This window comes from Numida meleagris, chromosome 13, assembly GCF_002078875.1.
Source record: "Numida meleagris isolate 19003 breed g44 Domestic line chromosome 13, NumMel1.0, whole genome shotgun sequence".
Lineage (NCBI taxonomy): Eukaryota > Metazoa > Chordata > Aves > Galliformes > Numididae > Numida > Numida meleagris.
The window spans coordinates 2753178-2780909 of NC_034421.1; the positions used below are offsets into that span (position 1 = coordinate 2753178).

The window sequence follows — 27732 nt, forward strand, 5'->3', positions numbered from 1 at the left end:
TCCCCCCCCCCCCCCAAAAAAAAAACCACTCAGAAAACATTAAATGGTCTCTCCCCCTGCACGTATCCACATTTTCTTCCAACATAAAGTGCAGAGACTTCAACTGAAAGGGCCAGTGCTCCCTTCTGCTCTCCCAGCAGCTCTGCCCTCTTGGAGGAAAAAAAACAAGAACAAGTGTCAGTTACTGCCCGAAGACTCCATGACAAAACTGGTCCCTGTTTGGCACAATATTCAGGAGGTTTTTCTCCTACAGTAATGGCAACTTAGCCAGGCAGATCTGTCCTTGCCCGTTCCCAATCTTCAGCTGGCGTGCTGCATCATCTCTTTGATCCTTCAGGACATTGGCTGAAATACAGTGCCTTCTTACAGGGCCTCAATGCAGCTGTTGAGTCCAGTTAAATTCCGCTGGAAGTGGAGCTCCCAGAACCACACGTTCAGATCGTGGCCTCCATGTGCAGGACCTTCAAGGCCTCTGAGATTTGAGAGCTGGTGTCAATCTGGCTGTACATCCCCACCAGGAAGGCCCTGTGCAGTAACACTGCAGCGTGCTCTGTGAAAGGGAAAGACAGCATGAGGAGTGGCCTGAGAGCAGCAATCTGCCAGTGAATGCCTGGATGAGTGTTCATAGCTGTGCAAGAAGTTCCTCCTTCTGTTATGCCTGAACAGGGCACAATTCACCCTCCAATAGCCCTGAGGGTATGCGATTATGTGAGGGATCACAACTCAGAGGAAAATCGTAAAGGAGCAAATTATTTCAAGGAAGCCTCCCTTATCTCTATGGCAAGTCTCTGTGATGCTCAGACCGAAGGTGCTATTGATGCAGATGATCTACACGTTTGATAGACTATTCTAGGCAATGCTGACTCTTAGCAACTTCCCGGGGAGGCTGCTTTCATAACAGGAGCTCAATTTTGACCTTTGCAAGGCCACCAAGCATGCACCAGAGGAGGCAGATACTGACTTACCTTGGCAAAGGAGGGTGTATTCAGGCAGGTTCCGCAGTGCCGTCTGCACCACCTCAAAATCTCGGCTGCCAAGGCAGTACATGAAGGTAGGAAGGAAGTCTGCAGCAATGCTGGGAATAAAACATCACAGCATCAGTACGGCCTGGTTCACCATCAACAGGCATGCACAGAGGGCAGTCAGTGCCCCTCAGTGATTCACAATAGCCTGAGTCCCCATGGTCCTCACCTAGGGTTGTTCTGAATGGAGCGCAAAGCCAGGCTAAAGGCCAGATTTCGGCAGGACTCCTCTGATGAGCTCATCAGCTTCTGTAGGTTTGTCTGAGAGAAGATGTACAAGTAAGGATCACAGGGTCATATAAGGATCAGAACTGTGCAGACTTGCATTACTACCCCTCCAGCATCAATCCAGCAGGTACTGGCTGAGACAGGAAATCCCTCTGTAATAAGGATTATCCCATTTTGGATGTTTTAAAGCACCCTTCTGTAATCTTATGGTGTATGGGACAGCTGAATTTTCCCTGCATTCCTGTGCCTTTTTTGTTTTTTTTATGGAGCTGTTCTGCTTTCTCCTTGCTCCATTACTGTAAAGGGGACAGAAGGTTACTACTTGCTCAGATATAAAGACTAGTTCAAGGGGATGATGGAACTATTATGCAGTGGAGAGAAGACAGCAGGAAGGTATGTACTGCCTGCCATCAGAAAGCCTAATGAAGAGTGCAGCATCTTAGGGGAAATGTAATACCACCCTCCCTCCCCAAAAAGCAGAGGAAGAACAGCAATTAAGATGGCTGTGCAATATACTCTAGTGAACAGAATCTTTGACTTTCAGTGGCATTTACAGGCATCATACTCACAGCAAAAAAAGCAAGAATTTCTGGCCTCCGCCTGGACATCTCATCAATGTCTGTCAGCACCTCCAAAATGTCTGGTGGAAGACACACATTAAAAGGAATGACTGAAATTCACTGACTCAGCAAAGCACCTTCAAACTCAGCCTCCCAATCAGTCAAGTTTTACTACTTGCACATAGAGCTGGAGTAATAAAGGCAGTTCTTCAAAAAGGAAGAGAACGGGCAGCTCACGTGCTAGATCAACATATCTCAAACTGCCCTGCCAGGGGTCACCAGCACTGTCATGACATGGGCAAGGGAAGGAATGGAGTGGGGCATAAGGTTTCAACTCCAGAGTACTTTTTTCTTCCCTCCATTTCTAGGGTGGAAGGACAACTGTCACCCCAATACCACAACTTATGTCTGATACGAACACTGGACACTTGTGATTTCAGAACACTTCTGGAGAAGCAGCATGTTGTTGCCCTATGCCACATTAACATGATTTTCCTTCATGAAGGTCATCTGAGACTTCAAACAAAATCATGCTTCTAATTAGTTTGATGTTTTTATTGCATTAAAAAAAACGCTACTCCTATCAGTACTCCAGAGCAAAGTACCTGGATTAGTGCTGGCTGAACACGGACTGTAACACTCCATGAGTTACTCATGCAAACTCTCAGAGCACCTTCAAGATACCCAAAAGAAGAAGCAGATGCAGCCCTGCTGCAGTAAGTGACAACAGCATCACAGGAAGCCTCTGTCACAGAACCACAGAAAATTATGGACAAGTCCATCCAAAACAAAACCACATCCTAACTGCTGGAGACTAACAAAGAAGATAAACAGGAAACAAGCCTCTAGCTGACAGCTGAGTGACAGGGTTGGCTTGTGGATGCATTTGCCCTATGTTCTTGCACTTACCCTCAACTGTTTGGCCTCGAGAGAGCCTCTTCATGTACGGGGCCATTTCAGCTGGTGTGAGAGGAGTGAAGAGAGACACGCTGACAAGGGGGAGCGAGCCAGCTGCTGCTTCATCTGGTACAGAATAAGAACAGGTCACTTTTGACAGTCTACATAGTTTTAACAGGGAGGCAAGTCTAGTGTTCCCTACCAGCCACCAGCTGAGCAGCAGTGCTTCCCAGCTCTCACCGCACGTCTTGGTAGCCCTCAGCTGATGCAAAGAAAACAATCCTTCCTGACACGATTTAACACTGAATAGTTATCCTATGCAAGTTGCAAAGAGAAGAGAATGTACCCTAGGGTCTCCTGACAAGTTGATCCTGAAGGTAAAATCCACAGTAGTGAAAATCACCTTAAGAGCTGTTCTTCTGCACCAGTAGTGGTACCACTGACAGCAAAACAAACTAACCCATTCCAGACACTGATTTCAAACAGCTGAGCATACAAGTGCCATTCTCCACTCTAAATACCTTTTCACTGGGCTGTTACTAGGAATAGGAGAAACACTGCATATAGCATATGAAACCATCTGCACACCAAGAAGCATTGCAGGTTCACCAGCTGGAATTACTCTTCCATCCTAGTCAGACTCACCATCCTTCTCTTCTTCGGAGCCTCTGTCCAAGATGCTGCTCTTACTAGGCAGACTCAGCCCAGCCAGGAGGGACTTCAGCATTGCTAGGTCACTGTTGTCTGATGACAGGTCACTAGTGGAACAGATGGCATGTTTAAATAGAAGTAAAGGTATGAAGACAACTAACAGCACATAAATTAAACATGGTAGAAACAGTTTCTCAGAAGCAAGATTTTCCCATTCAGCATAACCACAGGGGCTGCTCCAAAATTAATGCCTCCTATTTTATTAAGTTGGCCTACAACATCAGAGGCAGATGTTGGTGGTATAGCAGTAGAGGTTAAACTTTCTCCCAGTTTTGTTACATGTTGTTGCCATGTGACAGATGGCAGCAGAAGGGCAGTCTGACAAAGTGGTATCTGACACGGAAGTGCATATGAAGCAAAGGGGACTCCTCCACTCCACTCCAGTAAACTGAACTCCTCCATATGGAAAAAACTGCACCCATTAATTGACGTTCTGAACATTTATGGAGACCAAATAGCAGATGTGAGCACAGTGAGGTGGTGTGTGGAAATAAATAGGAGGCATTACTTTCAGAGTGACCTATTAGAACTCAAATAGGTTTGTCCCTATATTTGCAGCTGTGATCCTGTAGTTACTGCTCATGGTAAAGACTCTGCTGCTGGCTCTCTGGAAATGACTGCAGAGCACTACAGTGCCTTATCAGGGCATTTAAGTCATTATGTGAGTTCAGATTATCACTCAGTTTTGTCAGGTTCAGTTTTCACCTATAAAAAGGGAGATGCTGCTCATCTCAATAGACATTTAAGCAAGCAAGGGTGAAAAAGTGCCACATTAACAACTATTGCCACATTATCTTGCTGACCCCTGCCTGATTATCTCCCAGCACCCCTGCCTGGGCAAGCTCTCCATGAACTAACCCGTGGGCTAACTGGAGGAAGAAAACTTACTGTAGAGGATCCGAGTGCTTTTGCAAGAAGGAGACAGCTGCTTGTGCATTGCACGTGATATACTTCTGGATAAACTGGACGTATTTGCTGATGAAGGCAGCCAGGTGTCGTGAAGATTTCCTGTAGTTCTGAGAAAGGGCAGGGATGATGAGTTAACAAAAACAGCAATGATGCACTGCTCCATCCTGCACCTCTGGGGTCCAGGAATGAGATTACTGATCTCTGGCCTCCCCTATAAGCTTTCCAAGGTACACTACACATCTTTTGGCTCTTAAGGTATACGAAGGTTCTCTCTTCGTATAGCAGTGTTGGGCTGGCCGTGTGTTACATTAACTTCTCCCTCTAGCGGCTGGCAGCCAGCACGCCGATGTGCAGCAGGGACCGTGCCTACCAACAGCAGACGGATGAAGGAGAGCAGACAGTCCCATAGTGCCGCCTGGTGCTCATTCTGGAAGACCTGCGGCTGAAGCAGCTCCAGGATCCCCAGCACATGTATGAAGAAGGTCAAGTGGTTCTGCTGCCTGAACTCCTGGAAATTGAGGTGAACACGGCCATGCAGCAGAGCTGCAATCATCGGCAAGTGCCTGAAACACCAAACAGAAAAGCATCCAGCTCTAGCCTCTTCCTGGATAGAGTTACATCTCAGGGGCTTTAAGTGTCCCTCATCCTCTTGCATGGTTTTGGGTATGACCCCAGTATCCATGGAATCAGCAGTCACCACTTCCCACCCATTTTCTGTTCTGTAGGCTGCAATTCTAAGAGGATTTTTTTCTTCACAAACAAGCAACCAAAAACAGTGCTGCCTCCTTAAAAGAAAGGACAGCAAAGCCATATCTTTTACAAGTTTCACATAGGAACACAGATTCTGCGCAGTCTACGTGACTGCAATGAGCTTGCTCCCCTTCTATGGCAAAGGCTGACGCTTTTCAGTAAACTCAGTCACACGGATAGTGAAAGGGGAGAGCAGTACCTAAGAAGGAGGATAGGATGAGCCACAGCTAGTTTCCTGCATGCCATGTTGGCATCCCACACGCGGCTCTCTGACGACTTGGAGTCACTGGTGTCAGCAAGGAGGTTAATGAATCTGTGAACCAGGGCATCAAGCTAGAAAGAAAAGTAGTGAATAAATAGTTACGTTTAAAGCACAAACAAGCCTGTGGCTCTTCAGCAGCATTTCTCAAATACTTTCCAACTCCAGATGAGGTTAACAGAAATTATTCTCAGGTAGAACATGCAAGCAGATGCAGCATTCCAGCTGGCACAGGATCTGAAGTCCACAGTCCCTACAGACATCAAAGCAGGATCAGACGCCTGCACGCTTGTGCTTTACAGAAGCCTTTGGCACACAGAAATTTATATAATCAGAGCTTAAAGTATTTTATAGAGAGACAATGCAAAATCAATCACACCTAAACTCTGCTCCTGAGATTGAAGGCAGGGAAGGGGCAACTGAAGAGCAAGGTTAAGAAACCAAAATGACCCAGGCAGCACTCTCCAGTTCTCTCCTTTTAGCCTGAGCATCAACATTGCATTCACTCTAGGTGCACAACTAGAAACTGGCTGTTCTGCGCTTCTAAATTTACCTTGCAAGTGCTGCTGTCTCTGGCTCCTTCACTGGTGAGAAGCATCTCAGGCAGAGGCACAAGTTGCTCAGGTAGCTGCAGGTATATCTGAAGCAGAAGGTCCTGGCAGCATTTTCCCACAGAGCTGAAAGAAAAAGGGAGAGGTCAGCCTCAGGTTACTGCTTTAGTTCAACCAGCAAACATCACAGACCCATCAGATTAGTAACAGCTTTCCTGTATGTAGTACTCATGGTCATCACCATCTCAATTGGAAAAGTAGTCAGAAGTACAACTATTCAGACTAGCCAGCCTGTTCACAATTAACACACCTGCCTGAGATGCATTATCACACAATAGCAACTGAAATTACTAAGCATCTTTTCTATCACCATAAATGAAGCTAAAATTAGGTCAGTTTGCTCCACTGACACAAAGACAACATCTTCTCCTTTCCCAACAGTGCTAACACAGCTGTTAGAAAACAGTCATAATGATCAGTGCAAGGTGCATTATAAGCAATGATTCGAGGGATGAGTAGACAAGAAATTCTGCATTAGGAACTGGTAATTAAGAACAACAGCTGACTTAAGAAAAAAAAGTATTGCTGAGCTTTTTATGCCAAAATTCCTGAACAAAAATGTGCCCTGCAATTTCACTTTTAAGGTCACCTTCCTGGTTCCAGTAACACTTAGGAGTGACATTTTATTTTCCTGAAACTTCTGGGAAGATAATGTGTGCTAAGCACTTGTTATATGGGCTCTACAACACTTACTAATGAAGACATGCTCTGAAGTCTCATCATTACCTGGCTGCCTGCGCCCAAGTAACTACAATTAGAGTAGACGGTGCTTTCTATTTACAACTCCCACCTGCTACCCCATTGCTGGATGCAGCTGGTCAAATACTCTGTTACTTTTTTCATGCTCTCAAGGTCCCCATGAGAACAACTGAGCAACAGAGGCAATCGAGACTGGATGAGTGTACAGGAAGCCTCTTCTGTGTTCTGGTATCTGGTTTCTGCTTCAGCCAGGATCAACTCCACCATGCTGATCAATTCTGATGCCTTTAGATGGAGCACAAACTCCTCACGGCGCTTCTGTAATGCAGAACACAAAATTAATCCCAGCTGAATCCCCAGATCCTTAGTTCTAGTCACACTTCCCCCCAACAGACAGGAGCATCTCTTAAGAGGAGACTTAAGTAATGTGTAAACTCGAGAAGAAATTAAACTGCCTTTTCATGGCAAAGTGGGAATTATCCCACACTGGGTTTTAGTTTGCTCACTGCTGTAGCCTTTTGCCTAGATCTTTAATAGATATTGCGGCAACTCCGCAGGAGCTGCAGAGGAAATGTCAAGGGGGCAAACTTATGTGTGTTCACAGGAACTTTTCGAACCCAAAATTGCCATTATAATATATAATATAGTACAGCAGCTAAGTAACCAGCTGAGGCACAGGCAGCAAATTTGGCACACTGCACCTGTATCACCCCAGTCGCCTCTTGGCCACAAAAAGTCATGCAATGTGAAAGTATCACCTCTCACTCTGTCCAGACAGGAAACCTGGAAGAACTGAACCACTACCTGAGGAGTTCTTTGGTCCCTTCCCTGCCAGATCCGAGGGATATGGATACAGGCCCACAAGAAATCCAAGGAAGCAGTTGGATCGAACCTGTCAGAAGACAAAAGAAGACAGATCTGCAATTAGAGTCAACGCAGCCCTCAGGCAGCACACAAACACATGGTACTGTCTCTAAACATCTCGAGTACTGTGAAGGAAAAACATCTGCAAAATGTAAAAATAGGATCCATTAAGTCCCAAGAAGGGGCTTGGTTCTTTTCCCAGATTATGACTAAATATTTGTTGCAGTAAGCACAACACGGGGTATGGTGCCCAATAAATGGTATTCAGCAACAGTATGGTGGCTGCACAGTCATGCACCACAGGGCCAAAAAGTCTGTCACAAACATAAACAGTTGATACAAGCAGACCAGTGATCTTCATGTTGCAGTGTGCAGAACATCCTGCCTGTTATCCTAGAATGCAGAAATTAAATTGTTAGTGAGCAAATCAATAAAGAAATTGCAGGAAACAAGTATTGCCAGCTTTAGAAATACTGTTAGTTTAATCATCCCCTGCCTTGCTACTATTTGGCGCTAGTGCATTCTGGTCTACAAGTGTAAGAAATTTAAGCGAGATACTACTACTGCAGTAGAACTCCAGTATCTGAGAGCAACATACAGGAGCTGAGAGCTAGAGCTGCTCCCAAGATCAGAACTGGGAGCCTGATGCCAGGGAAGCAGATAGAGAAAGACTGGTAGTGGAGTTTAGTACAAGCAGCAGATCCAGCAGAGCCTGCCTGGGTACACAGACTCCCAGCAGTTCGCTATCCAAGCCATCCTTCAACCCCCATGTTCGTAAAGATTATCAACAAGGGCAATGCTAGATGGATTACCTAAATGATTAGTACTTCCTATTTAAAACACGGCCAAATCTTTATGTGCTCTTTCCATCAAACAGCAGGTAGTATTTGTATCAAGGTACACAAATCAGCATGACTGAAATCAGCATCCTTCTCGCAAAGCCTGTTTTTGGCTGAGCTACATCTCTTGGCACACGCATCATGGAACTCAGCAGCTCTTGTTCGGAGCTTCTGATTGTTCTCTCTCAGCAAATTGCCCAACTCAAAACTCTGTGCTAGGCTTTAAAAAAAAAAAACCAACAAGACTCACCTCTGCTCTCGGTTTCTGCAAAGCAGAAGCTTGATGCACTGGTGCAGCGTGGTCCAGCTGGACTGATGAGTGAGAAGAGCCAAGAGATACGGACGGAAGGAGGGCACCTGGGATCCTGCCTGAAAGGACCAAAAACCAAGAGGTATGAACAGATTCTTGCTGTGAGGTGGACATAGGAGATACCATGTATTTCACATAATGATGACAATCCATGCAAGCAGACAGCACAGAAGAGAACACGTGGATTTAGGGTTTGAACTGCAGTACTGTTTAAAACAACACGGCAGAAGTCATGACATTTAGTTTTAGTTTTAGCTTAGGTATAGCACTTCTGGGCAGACAACTTATCTGTCTTCCAAAATACAAATGAAAACACAGAGGGTTAGGCTAGTATGGGACTACAGTGTGTCTATAATGCTCTTTGAAGACCTGAAAAGAACAGAGCTGAAGAATTACAAAGACAAAACATACGCCTCATACTGAGAAGGATGTGCCAGAGTCTCCCACTTAGTCAGACTGTGCTGCTTTGGAACTGGTATAGTAACACGTGGCGATACACAAAACTCCCCCATGCCCTGTTTCCAGGTATAGGTCAGCACCCCATGAAGGTGGTTTCAGCACAGCAGTCCATCAACCCAGCAACTCCTACCTTGTTCCAGGAGAACAGCAGTTTCTGCTGGAGATCAGGGCAGCTGCTTATCACCTCTGGGTCCAGCATCTCCAGCCAGTCATTCAAAAGGCCAGAGGATGGCCCCAGCCAAGAAGCTTCGGTACTGAAAAGGAAACAAAGCCAGCATCAAAGGTGATGCCATGAAATAAAACCTCCCGCTGAGTTCTCATTGTTGCTTAGGCTCACCTGCAACTGTCCAGCTCTTTCTTCACTGTTGTCTCTTCCTTGTCCTGGAGCAACAAGGAGCTCACCACAGCAATTGGTTTCATGGCAGGAAATCTGGCAGTGGTATCAACAGTAGCTGAGAAGAGGACTGTGAGGAGCTCCTCCAAATACGGAGAGTGAGTTTCAATCAGACCCTGAAGGACTAGCAGAGATAAAAAGATGTCACTAACCTCAATGTGTGGTGAAAGCTATGAAACGTTCTAAGTGTATCACGAAGGCAGTTGGTCCAGAATTCCCCAGAGAATGGCTCAGTAAGGAAGAGAGAAACCCTTTCTATCTGGGACAGCAGACTTTTGTTTCTTATTAGGTTAACGGAAACCAACAGTTTGCTGCAAGACAATCCCAGGCCTAGGTCACAGTTTACAAACCCACATACCAGCACAGTGGAAGCAAGTGATATAAGATAGGCCACGTTTAGATCAGTTTGCATTTTCTGATCTGGGAAGAGGGCAGCTTCCTACTGCCTATATACGAGGTACTCCCTTGCTGTGCTGGAATTCCAACCTGCTGCTGCAATAGGGGAGGAGAGCAGGAAGACAGTCATACCTTTGCTGATGAGCTCCGGCTCCACATTACCCTTCTCTCCTGATTTCAGGGTTGCAATAATGGCACGTACTGTGGAACTGATCAAGTCAGGGTCATGACGGAAAGTCAGAGCTTCTGCAAGGTGCAAGAATCCACCTCGAACTGCAAAGAAATTACAGCACTGGCATCACAGGGACAAGCAACGCCAGGTCTCTCTTCTACAGAGGCACCACGTTGTTGCGGGGCACAACTACTCAAACATACACACCCACAGCATCCCACTGTCATTTTACTCCCGCTGCAGCTCTTGACAGCTCTCAGAGACAATGTGGATTAAGAGAATACTCAATAACCACAAACCCATTTCCATGATGAAGCTCTTGGTGATAGTCTCCTCCCAACAGATGGCAGATGACAATAACTACAAGTCATGACACGACCTTGTTCCATGAGCATTCTTGCATGCTCATCTTCCAGGTCTACAGCTAGCATGGAATTCCTTGCCTGAGCAAATGGAAGTTCTCCCTGAGAGATCTGCTCTGCTTACTGAGATGCTGCAAACGTCTGCTGCAAACTAGCTTTGTTTCTGTCCCCTTCTTAACCCACTTGGTCCACTCAGAACCCCACAAGCTGCACAATGCCAGTACCATCACTGATCCTGTGCCTTGAGGAGTACTGCACAGCAAAAGCCTTCAGCTGAGCACGCAGAGGACCATCTTCCACTGCAGGGTTGTCCAACCACTGCAGCATCTGCATGAGGACTTTGAAGAACAGGGAGGAAAAGGCAGTGTCTTCAGGCATGCAGCGCTGGGGAGAGCAACAAAAGACACCTGCTTCACACACTACAAGAATACAGCAAAGATAACAGAAGGGGCAGACAGTGGCACATACTGCCACAAACACATAGAGTACACCTATTCTGTTGGACCATACCTCACTGAAATCAAGGCAGCAACCTATGAAGTTTTCTGCCATGCATTTCTACATCTGTCACAAACAAAATACCTCTCCAAGCATAATTAAGGGAGAGCTTTGTGCCTTCTTCCATCATGATGAAAGGAAAGAGATATCCAGTAAAATATCTCTTAGCCTGCTTTGAAGTCCTCTTTAAGGAATTACAGTCTTCCTCTCTCAAACTGTCTGCTGGTGCTCTGGCTTGCAAGACACATCCATGCTACAAACAGCACAGACTGGAGATTCCAAAACAAGGGACTCACAGCTGCAAACACACAGTGCCACAGTTACCAGGTTGGCTAAGGTTCACCTAGCCCTGAAGGTAAGCCTCAACTCTCAGCAGTGCTAGACTAATGTGGCCAGCATGCATTCAGCTGTCTTACGTTCAGACAACACATTGTATTATGCTCCCCAGGCTGTGTTTCTAGCATTACACAGGTACAAAGTCTGCATGCAGAGCGGATGTACAGCAGATTTTGTTTCTTCCCCAGCCCACTTTGCTCAGTGCTACAGAGATTCTTGTCCTACACCACTCACCTGATACTGGTACAGCTGGCGCATGAGTGGGCAGGAGATGAAGTGGTTACGATGCATAGCCATCACCAGTGCACCACTGTGTGGTGAGTTCATCAGCGCAGCTACTGCCTGGAGAAGTTGTGCTGTGATCCCGGTCACTTGTGTGTTTCCCTGGCGGATGCGAGCCAGCTCCTGCCCCAGGGCCTGCTGTAATGCCAGGGCAAGTGGGCGCAGGTTTGAATTCTGCCACCGTGGGTCTGGATTTAGTGGGAAAAGCTGGTAGGATACAGAACAGAATACGTCTGTGAGAAAGCAAATGAAAGGTCTTGCTATACCATAAAGAACCCTGAGGCAGAGGATCGATTTTCCTTGTACAATCATACCGACTATGAACTAACTAGAACCTTGATAAAGCTTTTCCAATGTTCTAATGCCTGGTACAGGAACAGCATCTATGCAACACCAACCTGACTGTCAACACTGACACAATGGGGGATCGCCACACTACCCAAATACATGCAATCAACTAGTCCAATTAATTCCCTGAAGGTTTGTTTTGAAGTCAATGGAGAGAGGAAGGCTCTGCTAGCAGCCATGCCAAAGCACAAAGGCTGTTTACACACAGCTTTGTTGCCAGGGCCCTGTGAGCATTTCACAAATCCTCATGCACTGCTGAGACAAAAGGCTCTATACACAGAACAAACAAGGTGCAGAGATGGTAACATGCTAGTAGGCACTGACAGTATTAGGCATGATCAAAAGCCACATCATGTTCAAACTACATGAAAAAAAATAATTCATCCATATCAACTCTGCCAGACTGTAATAGCACAGCCTTGTTTTATGCAGGGCTTTTCTACTCACTGCCTACAAACAGTGCAGGAGGAATGGAGTAAGAGATGCAAATAAGCAATATGGATTTTGCAAAGGTGCTGCAGGAAAGCAGGTGATGGACAATCAGCTTGAGGTTATACCAGTACCTGCAGAAAGATGCCTGCTAGATCATCTTCTGGGCCCAGAACCCGAACCTGGCTTAAGGCCCGGATTCGGCTCTGGCCTTGATTGTTCTCAGGGCTGGATTTTGACCTTGCAGTCTCAGTGCTGTCTGCAGTAAGAAATAAAAGAAAAAGAAAAATATCGTTATGGTAAGTAGCATCTGGAGCCCCAATACTAGATCACATTCAGCTTTACTGTCTAACTACTAAGAAACCCAGTAGCTTTTCCATCAAGGCAAAGCAATACCTACTTTTCCATACTGCTCAGAACAAATTATTGGAGTTTTTCCTATAATTATACTGGAATTCCTCCCTTCAGCAGCAGAGGAAAGACATTTGAAAGAAGACTTAGATATTCTGAAGTTTAAGCTATCCTGGACAGTACCTCGGCGGGCTGGTAAGGAGGCCGTGAGCAGGGAGTGGAAGGTCTGGCCTCCTGTTGCTCCTCTTTCATGCTGAACCTCCACAAGGTGAGCCATATAGTCTGAAAAAAGGACAAGATACAAATAGATCACCTCTCCCTCTTTAGTAAAGCAGTACAGAATTGGTTGCTGTTTGTGTAGCTACCACAGTGAAGACTATCTGCTGTTCACTTGGACTTCATAAACATGATGCAAACGTGCCCTGTTTCTTTTATGGGTTAGCCTCCAGACTATTTATAGACTTTGTACAATCCAATCCAGAAAAATCCTTCTCTTCTTCAGGAAATACAGCCAAGGGCCACCTAGACAAGCACTAGGGAGGTCTCTAAAGAGACAATGCGCCAGCTGCTTCAGCAGCTCGGAGTCCAGTGAACTAGTTTGGATTTTACAGAAGGAAGTCATAGGATGTACTCACAATGACCGAGTAAGATAAAGTAAATTGTCTAGTTAATCTCATACAAAGCTCTTACTCTTGTCCATAATGTTCTGCTCCAGTGTCTGTGGGTCATGAGATACTGCTTGATCCAGGTACTGCAGAAGTTTGCTCATGCTGGAAACTGGGATTCCAAAGGACTGAACAAAGAGAAGCAGCTGCTGTGGCTCCAGGTCCTGCAGGGCTGAAATATAAGAACACCGAGTTCTCAGACCACCAAATTGCTTATAGAGGGCCATCTCTATTACCTAGTATTGTGTTCTTGGCTGGACCAAGCAACACATTAATGACAGCACTGCAGAGAGCCTAAAGCCTGAAGTCTGACTGCTGCCTACGCTGCTCTGCAGATCACTGCCTTCTTATTGCATCTTTCAGTTAATTCACTCACTGACTAATTTGATCTTCTGTTTAATTTGATCAAAACCTCAGGAACTCAATCATCCATATTAAAAAATAACTTCCACCCTATCTGTTGATGGCTGCAGGCAGGAATTATTGAATAATTCAATCACTGGCTATAGAGAGCTGTCATTTAATTAGCAAGAAAGGGACAAAGCTCTGAACGTCAGGAAGATAGACAGCACCGATAAGCTGTGCAAGGACAGAAGTTACTACAGATATAGCTTACATTCTTCAGCCACTGCTCTCCACATTGCAAGCACACCACATCCTATGGAAGCAAAGCTGTGCCTGTTGTCTGGTGATTGTGTAGCTTAATTCAAGCTGAATTGTTATAAAGTAGACAGTATCCAATTAACAGTCACCTATTTCCTTTAAAGTATGCACAAAACACAGATGGTCTGCAGTGATGGATGGCCCCAACGCAGGCATCCATGTAGGACAGTTGGACACACAGAGGAATTGAGCAGAAAAGATGACCTTTCCTACAGGAGGGTCTGGAACACCAGCAGACATCCCACAAGCTCACCTGCATCCACGAGCCGCGGGACCTCAGAGCGGATCATGCGCAGCTTCAGCCAGTCAGGGAGCAGCAGAGCCTCCTCTGAGGTGTCGACCAGAAAAGCAGTAGGAAGAGGCTTTTTCTCCGGGAACCATATATCCAATAACGTGTAAAAATCACCATCCCCTGCTTAAGAACAGACGCAAAAATCTTTCTTATGAATGAAAGGACCTAGAATATTCTATTGGTCTCTGTACGAATCAATCCACCAGAACACTTTTTTGTTCAAAGGCTAGAAGCCACTTAGGAACAAACACTATCAAATGGAAACATGATCTACGTATTTGAGTGCCCAGTTCTTGTCCCACAGTAATCCTCCAAGTCCTTGTTTAGCGGGGAAAGACACACAGTTTTAACATTTCCTGCTGTCTGCAGAAGGCAGCAAATCAGCCTGCAAAGTCTGCACTCCATGCAGCAATATTCTAACAGATACCACAGCTATTAGCAAATGTTGCAAAGAACAAGTCTGAGGAGATGAATTAGCACCAACATAACCTGTTACATAGATAAAAGCTCTCTGTACAGTCCACAACCCCTTGAACAAATTTGAGTATACTTACTAACCTTGAGGTGGCCCTAGTGTCAGGAGAATAACCATGGCATGCACCACAAGGATGTGCATAGTGGCTGTTTCACCACTAGTCCAACGGAGGAATACCTGATCCTGCGACTCTGACTGGAAAAAGAAGAGGAAAAGAAAGCCACAAATATGAGCAATAGTGGGGAAAGAACAGAAAATAAAATCTGTGAGAAGCAGACCCTAAAAATGGACAAGATTATTCAGAGACCAAAGCTCAATCCAGCCCCAGTATCTCCAATGGTGACAAAAGAAGATACACAAGGAAAAGAAAGTGACTTTTATGTACACGCACACACTTGGTTCTGACACCACGTCAACCTCTGGTTATTTTCAGATCAGGAAATTCTTCAACCAGACACGGTTTCTACATTCTCAGTAGCCCACAATGGGCATATCTCCTGTTAACTCAACATTTCTTCTACTTGCCTAAGAAAGGCAGGGAGGCACTCACCCATCTGTACACCTCCTCGCCTTCCTTACTCTGGCGCATGCATTTGATGTAGCGAGAAAAGATGGAGAGAAGAGCAACAAGCACAGCATCCGACTCAGCACAGTATGAGAGCTTGGAGAAGAGGTGAGACATGATGGTAGAGCGCTCCACTATGAGCCGGGCTACATCCTGCAAGAGAAAAAGGTCTGTGAGGTTTTTACAAAGCAACACAGACAGGACCTCCTGCCTTACTATGCCACAGCCTCCAGTTTCCATCATCAGCCCAGTTAACACAATTCTGGAGACCAACATACAGAGTCAACATAGGAATCGTTAAATTAGGAAAGCCTCAAGAGATTTGCATGCATCTTGTGAAAACTTACAGTGTCCGAAGCTGTAACACAGCTGCTTTCTAATGCATCCCATGAAAAGGGAGCATTTACTGGTATTTACATGGTAAGAACAGTGTTTCTCTAAATATTTAGCAATCCCCACTTATTTAAAAGGATCTTTGCAATTAGGAAGAGCCTGTGAATCTCTAGATCCATGCAACTGAATCTCCAGAAGACTGTTACAAAAGATGTTGGTCTATGGACTTAAAAGCAACGAAAAGAGCACCCAGAGTGAGAACAATGAATAACTTGTATACAAGCCTTGTATACAAGTATAATGTATGTAAATTGTATACAAGTATAATGTAATGAATAACTTGTATACAAGCCTCACAATAACTTGTATACAAGCCAACCATCCCAAAAATCACCAGACTTCAAGAAAAAAAAAGTCAGAAATTCAGTTTCAGTTACAGAAGAGTGTATATGCCACCACTAAGGTTCCTGACTTCCCATTCTCACTCCAGATACACACAGGTTTAGCACCTGCTTACTTGAGAAATGCTACCAGATGGTGACATTTCCTCCAAATCACTATCTGCTCTTGCATTCCCCATACTATCTGAGACAGGCTGCTAGACTGGAGATCATGACGCTGATTTTCTGTTTGAATATGAAACCAAACACACAAGTTGCCCTTTATCACATATCCAGAAACACAACTATGCAGTTATCAATTTCACATGCTCCCCAAAATCCCATCCTGCTGGCTACCACTGCTCTGGGCAATGAGTTCAACACGTCAGGCCCCCCCTGGGCAATCCCTCTGTCTTTGCAACCCAGTCTCTCACCAGAGCAAGGTCATTATGCTGTCCCTGCTCCTCCACTGGGGCATGCTGGGAGAGGTACACCAGGTAAGCACTGATGGTCTGGGGATCTGTCTCCATGTGGATGGCCTAGAATGACACAGTTCTTCTCATTAGAGACCAAGAAGTGATTAAAATAAGTACCAGCAGAAGGCAATAATATAAAACATGTCGATATCACAGACATTCACTCAGTTCTGTTTTAGCATGAGTAAGATAAAGAGTAATTTGCCCAGGAGGTGGTCACTTATCCCTTCCAGATAACACTGACCTGTTGCAAGGCAACAGCTGTAGTTGCTCTAACGCTGTCAAACAGGGGCAGCCTTGGGAGGTCTCTCAGAAGCCACTGATAACCCTGCAGCAGTTCAGAATCACCAGAATCTTCTTCCATGGGGTGATCTTTCTCTTCTCCATCACGCAGTCCCCCTTCTGACAGCACCAAAGACAAGCCCTGCAGAAATCACACAGACACAGCCCGTGCGTATGAGGCCGCAGCTGGACCACCAGTTTCATACCAGTGAATAGAACAGAAACAAGCTTCAGACAGCAGGGAGCGATCCAACTGCTGCGCACACAACCTACAACAGGTTTCATATCATGTAACTTGTTTGCTTGACAGCTACCCAGCTTAAAGTTTCAGTCCTCTGTAAGCATAATCTTGAACTCTGCAATTCTGCCTGCCTTGACTATGCTCTAGAGCACCAGGCATTTAGTAATTTATATTCCCCGTGGAAAACAGCTGCTGCCAATTACTCCTTGTACTTCACAATCTGCTGAGTCTACGCCTGAACTTCACAGGAAACAGCAAAATCCAGCTCTATCTTTAAAAAAGTACTACTTGGCTGTTGACCAGAGAAGATTCTGAGCAGCATGAAGCAGAAGTGCATTTGATGGGGCTTGGAGACCGAGATGAGTTAGCGAAGAAGGATGATACGAAACACTGCTCTCAACTCTCAGCTTGTGATAAACTCTAGTCAAGAAGACTTTTGTTTTGCTCACCTTCATGGCCAGGACCCGTGAGGCCACCTGGGAGGAACTCAGGCGTCGCAGGAAATAGTCAAGCACCTCACAGGTTGTCTGTTCATCTGCCTTGGGACCCAAAAGCAAGTCTTGCAACCGTCCAAGCAGCTGCCTTTGTTTCTGTTGTCTCTGTGGAGCGAGAAGTTGGCCTTTCCAGTGAAACCAAATCCAGGATGCACAGAAAGCAGGTAATGGAACTAGCCCCCAGGAGACCACTCACCTGGCGTTTCTTGGCACGCTGCTCTTTACTCTCACCCTCCTCCTCTTCTTCACCTGAGGTTGACTCATCAGCAGCATCGTGAAGCAAGAATTCACAAAGGCACTGCACAGGCAGGACATCCAAGGAGCCCTCGCTGGACTGAACCAGATCTGCCAGCCACGGCATTGATTGCGATGAAGCCTAGGAAGGAGAATGACAATGCAGGATCAGCAGAACATAGATGCAGCACACTAATCATTTCATTCCTGAACAGTAAAGCACCTTCCGCTGCACTTTTCTCAGCTCCCTTCTGTCCCTTACTCTGCTCAAGTCTTAGACAGGAGAGATCAGATCCTAACTTTGCCGGTCCATCAGTGGAGCTTACCTGTCTTTGAATGATGTTGAGAAGAAAGTCAGGATGACGACTTCGACACAGGAGGTGGCCCAAGCGAAGAGATTGGTTCAGGCTCTTCACTTGCTCCAGGACATGCGGTGGAGGCCTGCGTGGAGGGCCCCTGCCAGAGAAACAAGAAGTTAATCACAGACAAGGCACACTCTCATTGTGGTGATCAACCAGTTCAGCAGTGCACGAAGGCCACATACAGGTTGCAGCACATGTCCTATCCCCACCAACCTCCTTACCAGCAGCAGGATAGTTCCTGACCAGGATAAACTGGAATTTCCTGATACCAACAGACTGTACAAGGCTACTTACTGAGGATCCAGACTTGTCAGCTGGGATAGCAGGAGGCTGCTGCTCTCTGTTATGGTTTGTTTTGTGGATGCGGCAGCCAGATGACCCTCAAATGCAAGAATCTCCTGTTTTTCTCTCTGGGAGATTTGAAGCTCACGATTAATCATCTCTGTGCGTGTCTCCTCATCCGTCAAGGTACACTGAGGATAGGAGTAATTACTGAGGAAAACAAGCAAAAAAACCAGTTATCTTGTCCCATTGAAAATTTATGAAACAGGCAATGTCCCCATGCTATTAGCTCCATTAGGGAAAATACAAAAAAATAAGGCAGCTTCCCAACAGCGCCAGGGAGCCTGAGAACTTTTCAGCAAATTTACATCACAGTCACCCCTTGCTGATAATATTCTCTTGGGGGAAGACTCATTCCCCACTCAAACTGCAGCACTACTGCCAGCCCATTTTTACATCAGCAAAAGGAAGGAGGCAACAGGCATGAGCTGAATTCAGAAATTACACTATTTATAGAGGGAGCTAGATGTACTAACTTTGTCATGACCATTTCCATGAGCATCTTTAGAGAGGGGTACTCCTCCCATGCAGCCAGACCTACAGCACAGAAAAGAAAGGTATTCAGGAAAACAGGAAAAAGTTGTACAGAGACACAAGCTTACTTTGGAACATCCCACCACATTCAGGGCACAGACACAGACTCCAGCCACGTGCCAGTCCAAACCCCCATACTGTGTATGTTTGCACACACATAGGGAATATGCAGGACAGCAGAACTTGCTAGCACCTTAGCCAATTTTTGCAGCAGAACTGGTACCCTGAAAAACATTCACACTCACCAATGTTTTCAGGATTGAATGCAGCCACTACAAGCAGGAGAGGCCAGGCCTTCCAGTACAGGGTAGAAATAGCTAGATTTGGAGGCTGGTACCTACAAAAGCCATCAACAGATACAAGCAATTTGGTTACTGGAAGCCATTACAAGACTGCTCTTCTTAATCATGCACTGTTTGGATTCAGCAACACCAGTTCGGTGGTTTTTCAGGAAAAAAAAAAAAAATCTCTTGCAAGTGTGACAGCAGAGTTCAGCTGAACATTTCTAGAGCAGAAAAGCCAGAGTTCTTGTAGAGAAAAGTCCATTCCATGATTCAGAACTATCTTGCCTAGGAAAAATTCTCACCAGAACACAACATTGAAAAGATTTCCCTTGGATTTCATTACTAAAAATTATAACTGGAAAAAGCATCCTGACGTCTGTGAACTAGAATTGCCAGTCATAACGTGAAAGTGAACTAGATCACACTGAGATTATCTACGTGATAAGCCTTACCCTGGGGGTAACTGAATATTTTCTGGATGGTGATAAGTGCACAGGTTTAAGACAGCATCGATCAGCTGGATTCTCTCTACCCTGAGGACCTCAACGTCTGGAGGAGGAGAAAAGACAAAACAAGTTATTGCCAGTCTATCTTGCTGGAAGTCCTTCAAGAAAAGCAACGAAGTAACAGAAAAGTCAGCTTCAAGCAACTACATTATTGTGGTCTTGTTCTCCTGATACTACAGGATTAAAAACCACAACTCAAAAAGCAGCAACGTTTAAAACAACACAAGCCGTAAGGATATCGGGCTTTTCAGCTACAATTTGGTTTAAGTTCTTCGTAAGGGTAGTTTTTGTCCCCCAAAAGAATCCAATGTGGTATCTCTATCTCTTTCAAAACTCAGCGGCACTCCTTCAGATAAGCAGTGAGTCTGCTCAGAAATTCTGGGGAGCAGGGAAACTGAAAATGCATTTCAACTTTGTTGCGAGTTTTCTGACTCACTGTTACTTAAAGGAGACTTCTGGTATTTGAAAGATGGTGCAGCATTTAAAGAGCTACACTGAGAAAATGGACACATTTTCATAGGATACTCAACAGCAAAGCCCACTCCACTTGCACCGACCAGACCTGAATTGGGCTTGGCTATTAAACAGTCAGCCCTAAGAGTGCTTAAGATGCATTAGAACAAAGCTCTGATGACTCCCCCAACTCCTGACACAAGCACAGCTCATGTGAATGGATGTACTCTTCAAGGATGAAGGAATTCAGGACAGAGGTTGAATGAGTTCATAAGCTAGGAAAGAGTTAAGGCTCATTTAGAACTGCTATATGGTAATAATGTTTAAATAACAAATGAGAAGACCACAAAACATATGGGTTAATTTCTTTAACTGTCAACACTTTCGTTTTTGGGTGGCCTAAAAATTTCTGTTCATTTTATTGTCTGGATTAAGGACTGAACTGAATTTAAAAATGATCACCCAAATCTTTGGGTGGCAAATTACAGACTCTCATCCTCAACAGAACCAGTATTTCTCAGACACCCCACTGACTGACGATTGGTAACGGGCAGAAACAGTAGGAGAAAATAAGAATCTTCTCCAGTGAGAAAGGAACAGCAATATACGCCTGGCTCTGAGCCAAATGCTTAGCCATCGAGATTATAACACGCTCTGAGTGATGCAAAGGCTCTTTGGAACGTGGTAGGGGCTGCCTCAGCTCTGAGTGGTGCTAAGCAGACGCTGACAGAAGGAACCACTTGCTGGCTGAAGCTCCGTACAGTCTTACCATCTGCTTGCACAGCTGCAGCACGCTTCACCAAGTGGTCGGCCAGCTCCATGGCATCGGCAGGGCCGAGAGGAAGGTCCCGCGACAAACCGATCACCAGGATCCGCATCAGCGTGTCTTCAAGGATGGGCACCTCGGAGCAGAGGCGAAGGAAGAAGCTGCATGAGACAACAGACATCAATCACGCTTCTCTTGGAGGCAGCAAGAGGAATGCTGAAAGCCTCCACAGACCCTACAGCTCACCTGAGCAGAAAATAAAGCACAGTTTAGCTTCCAACCATTTTCCTGGTCTCCAGGTCCAAATGCAACTATCTGAAACAAACTGCTTGTTTTGCTTTGTACCTCTGCACTTCAGTCTGTGTGAGTCTGAGCTCCCTAATATTACACCAGTACAAGCCATACAGTACAGGCCTGTCCTTCTCACAATAACAGCATTAAGGTACAGAACAGCTTGGCACGGGGAAAAAGAATCCAGGAAGAAGAACAGACAGAGACTGGAGCAATAGTCACTGATTTTAGGCAGTGTAACAGATGATGAAAAAGCAAGCACAGTTCCAAGCCTTTCCAACACAGAACTACATAAAGAAGCACTAAAAGACTCCAGTTACTTTGCCTCTAGTTACAGTAGCTCTGCCTCTGTTCCCAGCTACAGGTGGAGCACACACTCACTTGCGGTCACTCTCAGGGGGCCAGTTGTCCCATTTGTAGTAGGTCTCTGGCTGTTCTGTGAAGAGCACCTTGTGGAGGCTGTCAGGATGAAGAGGACAGTAAACATAATCTGTGTGAGTCTCAAGAACACATTCAGCAGTTCATTTTCCACAATGAAAAGACATCAGACAGAAGGATAACAAGGGGTCCACAGGAATAATTCATGATCAGATAACTGGAAATTCCCTGTAGAACCAAAAGGGCACATGCAAGGGTCTTTGCAACATGCCATACGCAGTTGGGAAAGGGACTGGGTACGTACAGTAGGTTCACAGGCTGACTCTCTTACCAGTGCACATAGTCCTTTGGAGCCAGCTTGCTGATAGATGGAACAACCGTATGAAGCCACCAGACAGCATCTCGTTGGATAGCAGCAATTTGGTTCTGAAAAGAGCGCAGCACTTCCAAGTCTGAAAGACAGTCAAATTACAAACTACACACACACAAAGACGCCATCCAGAGCAAAGCAGGAGATGGCAGTCATTTCAAGACCAGGTAGTAACCAAGGCTCTGAACATTAAGTAAACTAGGAAGAAGTCAGGCAGCCTTTACCATCCCAACACTGACAGCACACATGGTTCACTTTCTGATGCATGCTGCAACAAAATCCCAAAACGTAGTACAGACGAATTAGGACTGTGAGAAGACGTCTGGGCAGTCACTTCAGTGCTATCCCAAAAGCTCTGCCATCTCAGAAACATGTACTTGGTAATCTTTACTGCTGCCCCTCCAGATGTGACCCTGTTCCTGAGTTCCTGCTCCCCAGATTCTCACCCATGGTTACCACAGACACAAGAAGCGCCCATCAATTCAGACAGCATGCAAATGCCATGTCCATGTACAATTCTGCTGGTCGTGGGATAATGGCATACAACCCCATACCTCTATTCAGAACAGTGGCATACACTTCTTCCTAATTCTAGCAGTAATGTTCACTCAATCCCAGCACTGCCAGGAGGTATCTAACAAACTACCCATCTTCAGAGGGGATCTAGGTTTTTATGCTTACTCTTTTTCTCTCCTTTGTCCCAGGCAATTCCAGCCTCTTTCACCTGGGCTGTGATCCCGAGCATCATGGAGACAGCTAGGAGATCAGTTATGTGGATGACAAATCGCTCCTGAAAACAAAAGTGAATTAAATTAAAGCCATCTTCAGGAGAAGTGTTTCATCATAAAAAGAGCAACAGTCAGGACTGTCTGGAAATGGAATATGGAAGATCCGCTATGAGTTGCAAGACACAAGTACTGAGTCACCCAGATAACAAAGGGAAAAAGAAAGATCTGTCAGGAAAAACAAACAAACAAAGAAACCAGACAGATACAGGAAAGCCCAGTACACCACAGGTACCATCCAGCAATACATGGATCAAACAAAGCTCTACCTTGAATTCCATTTCTGCATACTGGGCCTCCTTTCGTTCCTGCATAAGACCCAGGCAGAAGGCCTGGAAGTTGATTTCATGTTTTGTTTGTTTGATGATCTCTCGCAGCAGCGCCCGTGAAGCCCGCAGGTAATCGTCCTTAGTAGTCAAAAGATCCTGGAACACCATTGCTAGGTACTGAGGGAATACAGAACTGTCAGTGCACTGTAAATATCTGCATTCACAGAACAGAAAGCATATTGTTTGTCATTCAGACACCAGGGAGCTAGAAGAAGTGTTTCTAATGAAATGCCGTTACCACAAGGTTGGTCACTCTGAATGTGGGAGCCAAAAGATGCTCACAGGCATTTATATATAACAAGTTAAACAATGTGATTTCAAAACAGTATGATACGTATCGCACTGCTGTCTGTGGGAAGATTGCATCTGAGCCACAGTTCAGGCAGGGATCTGGGCCCACCAGTAGCCCCACAAGACACTGCACCTACCTTTGGAGCTTGCTCTGAGCTGTGCTGAAGAACAGTATACAGGATCTGCATGTTATTGGGATTTCTCGCATTTGAAAGTTCATTGAAAATCACAAACTTAATTGTAGTTCCCAGGTTATCCCTGTGTGCATTCAGCAGCTCTCTGCAAGGGAAGACCAGAGGTATGAAAGCTGAGATTTCAGGTTTGAAAGCTGAGATTACAGCTCGATTCACATTCTGATTTTTCTTTGAAGCATTTAACACACAAAAATAAAGGAGGCGGAACAGGAGGTATGTTCAGAGATGCCAAAGGATTACTGAAAGACTTCCAGACCAGTGAAATTCATTTGAATGTGACACGGAATCTCCCATGGCCAAAGCAGATATTTAACAAGCCTATCCAGCCCAAGGCCCAGGGGACGTGTTCCGGAGTGCTCTCTTTCTGCCTGTCACAGACACAGTCACTCACTCACCTGACACACAGCATGTAGTGGTTGAGAAGGACCTTTGGCTTGAGACGAATTTTGATCAAGTTGGAGATAACTTCCATGTCCTCTGAGCTGTGGGTGTTGCAGTTCATACAGACAGACATCAGCAAGTCCTGCGCTGGCTTGGTCAACTGCAGAGGAAGAACAGAAAGACTGCAGCCACCGGCCAACACAGATCAGAAATGTAACCCGCCTTCCTGGCCGAATTTCAGACCAGGTCCAAAAAACTCAAGGTCCAGCAGTCTCCATCCTTACCTTTGGATTCTGCAGCCACATCTCCAGCCTTTGCACGGCCATCTGTCGCACCTCTTTGTAGCCACAGGTTGCTGTCAGCAGCCGGAGGAGGTTTCTGGACACATTATCCATGGGCTGGCGCCGGTTGAGTTGGTCCCGCAGCATGTCTAGAACGTACTCCTCCACACTCTCTGCAAGGTCGTCGTACCTGGGCCATACAAACTGCATTTTATTCACTTCCTCCCAAGCCAGCTCTGTCATGCTTCACTGTGTCCAGGGATCAGCACTCTTTCTTGTTCGTAATAAAGATTACAAAAACAAATCTACTTATTTCTCCTGATATTCTACATTCTCTACCATGTGTCACGGGACAGCTCATGCAGAGAGGGAGCTCTCTGCCACAGCACTGCAGGAGTGGGTGAGCACAGACAGATCCGTCACATGGCTGCACCAGGAAAGGAAAGCACTCTACCTGGGCATGAGCTGGCCCTCCTGTTCTGGGCTCATTTTCTCCTCTGCAATCAGCAGCTCACTCTGGCTGTCTTCCTCCTCTGTCATGGAAGGGTGTGGGCTACTTCCTATAAGAGATCAGCACAAGGCACGCATTATGAGACAATCCTCTTTCCATCTCTTACGTGAGGAGGTGTAAGTGTGACTGATATCACATACAAGCACATTATTCAAGTCTTTTGGTGCCTTCCCTCAAAATGAAGGGCAGCAAAGAGAGGAAAGGCAATGCCAGAAACTCAATACCCACTCTAAGGGACTCCATCAAGTAACACATTGTTCACACCTGTTTGTAAGCCCTTGCTACCATTTTCTAAAATCTACTTACCAGCACTAATGTCCCCACCACTACGTCCAACTTCCCCATGCAAGAGCATGCTCTTAGGAGGCATCTTTGTGTTAAAAGCTGTTTGGATGTTATCCACAAATGTCTTGCAGTGAGGGCTGTCCACCCAGATGCGCTCTCCAAGGGAGTCCTCAATGTAAACCTACAGCAAAGAAAGCAGCAGAGAACACAAACCACACTCAAGCTTTTTTGTACAATTTGATTACAGAAATATTTGTGAGTTATTTATTTCAGCACACAATTGTGAAGTAGGAAACTCTCATAACTACGGATGAAAAACTGAGACCTGATGACCACTGGCAAGCCATCTCACAGCAAAGCAACAAACCTTCAAACTCCAACCCTATGGGCACTAACTCCCTCCAGCAAGGAAGCTGATTACGCTCTAATAAAAAACTTACAGCAACTTTGATCTCCAAGACACGGAAGCTTTCCTTTTAAAAACTTACTGTTTTCAGATCAGCAAGTTAAATCTTAATTCTTACAGATAAACCAGAGGATGAAGTTTCTGAAGCACTTTGATTAGCAAACATTGTCAACAGCATCTCAGAAAACAGGAAAGATAGGCAAAGGCCATGGTACTTCAGTAGACTAAGGTAAAAACAAAGACTTTTTCTTCCCTTGTCAATACAGCACTAGCCCACTCCTCACGTTCTGCTTCCTCCAGCTGCCCCCCAGCTACGTGACAGGTTGCTGGATCTCTGCTTTCCTTACAGAAGCAAAACACCCTCTGCCTGTATCCAACCCCCAGCACAAGCTTCCCAACCCTGGCTGCTTTTACCCAGGGTGCCCACCACTGCCCCAGCCCAGCAGAACCATCCTTTGTTCAACAACCTTGACAAAGATCTCTGGCCAGTTCTCATCCTCTTCGTAAGCTGCCATGAGAAGGTTGCAGGCCAAGACAGACACAAGGCTATTCCCTTTAGCTTTGAAGTTGATAGAGGCATCTCTTCGGAGCAGGCTACACAATGCCTGGAAGATTATAAAAAAAAAAAAAGAAAAAAGCAAGCAAAAAAATTAAATTATGTAGCCAAAAATCATACAGAAAAGCTTTAGAAAAAGAGCTGCAAATCTCAGCAGCTTGCCACAGAACTGTAGCATTTACAAAGACATGCTAACTACGTTCTGAGCAGACAGCAGCTGCAACTATGCTCAAGAGGTGGCAGGAACCCCAGTATTATACTCCAGAAACATACAGTGAGATACTTCAGGAAGCCCAGAGTCCCCACAGGACACAGCCCTCACCTCGATCACTCCTTCAGTGGCAAATATATTTGGTTTGATTTTCGCCAGGTACATGAGGCTCAGGTACAGCGTGGTATCAGGTTTGGCTCGGTTCATTTTCAGCTGCTTCGCCGCTCCACACAGCACCCCCTCAATGCGGTCATCGTTACCTTCTGCCTCTGCTGCCTCAATTTCATCCAGCAGCACCGTGGGGACAACTGCAACAACCAACACACAGGCACCAGTTTTTACCCTCTAGCTCCCAATGTTTTTTTTCCTATTAAAATCCTATTAAAAGCTGTTTCATGCCAAGGTTATTTTTTGGCTGGTACATGAAGAAGACTCCTCCACAGATGTATCTAACGCCATAAAACAGACTGACATTTCAGAACCAAACCAAAACAGCGTTCAGATCAGGACTCTGCAGGAGGACATGGGTAAAACACCACAATCTGCACTCAAAGATCTCCTCGGTAAGTTTTCCAACCAAGATGAACGCAATCCAACCCAAACAGGGAAGAAAATGAGATGAAACGGTGACTTCGGCAGGGGAAAACCTTAAGGACAGCACGTAAATGGCACCGTACGGGCTAACGGGAAGGCTCCCGGGAAGCTGAACTCCGAGCCAAGGCTGCGCCCTGCTGTCCCCGCACACACCCGGCCCTTACCTTCGATGGGGATGACGGACGGCTCCTTGATGGAGGGCGAGATGGCCCGCTTCTCCGCCACGGCCGCCTCGGCCAGGCGTCCCAGGGCGCTGAGGGGCGGCGTGGCAGACAGCTTGGGCCGCTTGCTCAGCCCGCCCAGCCCCGCGGGGCCCGACAGCGCGGCGGCCGCGTCCCGTTTGCGCTCGGAGGGCAGCCCGGCGGGCGCCGGCTTCAACAGAGTGACGGCGGCCTTGCCATCGCCGCTCTGCCCCTTGGAGCCCAGCGCGATGAAGTCTCCCGGCGGCGGGTGAGCTGCAACGGACGACAACCGTGATGGGGACCGCGCCGGCAAACGGGACAGCCCCCGCCCCGGCCTCTCTGGCGCGGCCTCAGACTCACCGGAGGGCTTGGGCGCGGCGCTGGGCCGCCGCACGGCCGCTGCCTTCGGCCGGTTCATGGCGCGGCCGCTCGCGGACCCCGACACCGGCCCGCCGCCCCCGCGGCCCGGAAGCGGAAGTCTCCTCCCTGGCCCCGCCCTAGAGGCGGAAGCGAAGAGGGAGCTCCCGCTGCCGGGGCGTTATCAGCGAGCGGCCTCCTCGCCCCGCCCTGGGTGCGCAGAGAGGGCGCCGCCTGGTGGTGGGAGGTCGCGGAGCGGGGTGTGGAGTGTGGGCGTGTGAGGCGCCGCCCTGCGGG

General features: G+C 46.4%; 1 protein-coding gene across 2 annotated transcripts; it reads right to left on the reverse strand.

The window, feature by feature from the left end:
• On the reverse strand, window positions 1-27565 carry INTS1 (integrator complex subunit 1). 2 transcript variants are annotated; one of them, XM_021412229.1, is made up of 47 exons: window positions 27439-27565; window positions 27061-27351; window positions 26414-26610; window positions 26003-26140; window positions 25151-25310; window positions 24788-24893; window positions 24337-24523; window positions 24067-24212; window positions 23615-23756; window positions 23127-23303; window positions 22754-22862; window positions 22034-22154; window positions 21706-21783; window positions 21037-21194; window positions 19761-19857; window positions 19270-19361; window positions 18967-19027; window positions 18443-18640; window positions 18113-18242; window positions 17749-17928; window positions 17508-17657; window positions 16780-16959; window positions 16494-16598; window positions 15332-15499; window positions 14865-14976; window positions 14268-14426; window positions 13377-13523; window positions 12870-12968; window positions 12470-12594; window positions 11511-11765; window positions 10667-10826; window positions 10041-10181; window positions 9456-9636; window positions 9249-9372; window positions 8600-8718; window positions 7451-7538; window positions 6738-6964; window positions 5890-6013; window positions 5277-5410; window positions 4698-4890; window positions 4307-4434; window positions 3353-3465; window positions 2720-2833; window positions 1820-1890; window positions 1192-1283; window positions 966-1075; window positions 1-550 (listed from the first exon to the last, which is right to left on the reverse strand). In XM_021412229.1, the coding sequence occupies exons 1-47, from the start codon at window positions 27494-27496 to the stop codon at window positions 435-437; spliced, it is 6561 nt and encodes a 2186-aa protein (XP_021267904.1). In that variant the 5' UTR covers window positions 27497-27565; the 3' UTR covers window positions 1-434. The 2 variants fall into 2 exon arrangements, with proteins under 2 accessions (XP_021267904.1, XP_021267903.1); XM_021412228.1 differs by having other exon boundaries at window positions 14268-14429.

Bases quoted from the DNA above. Each gene is read 5' to 3' on its own strand.
- INTS1 (XM_021412228.1), bottom strand. From the start codon at position 27,496: ATGAACCGGCCGAAGGCAGCGGCCGTGCGGCGGCCCAGCGCCGCGCCC. The intron at 17,929-18,112 runs GTAAGCTCCACT...TCTCCTTCCTAG, and splicing joins TCAACATCATTCAAAGACAG to GCTTCATCGCAATCAATGCC. The intron at 1,284-1,819 runs GTGAGTATGATG...ATCTTCTCTCAG, and splicing joins AAATTCTTGCTTTTTTTGCT to ACAAACCTACAGAAGCTGAT.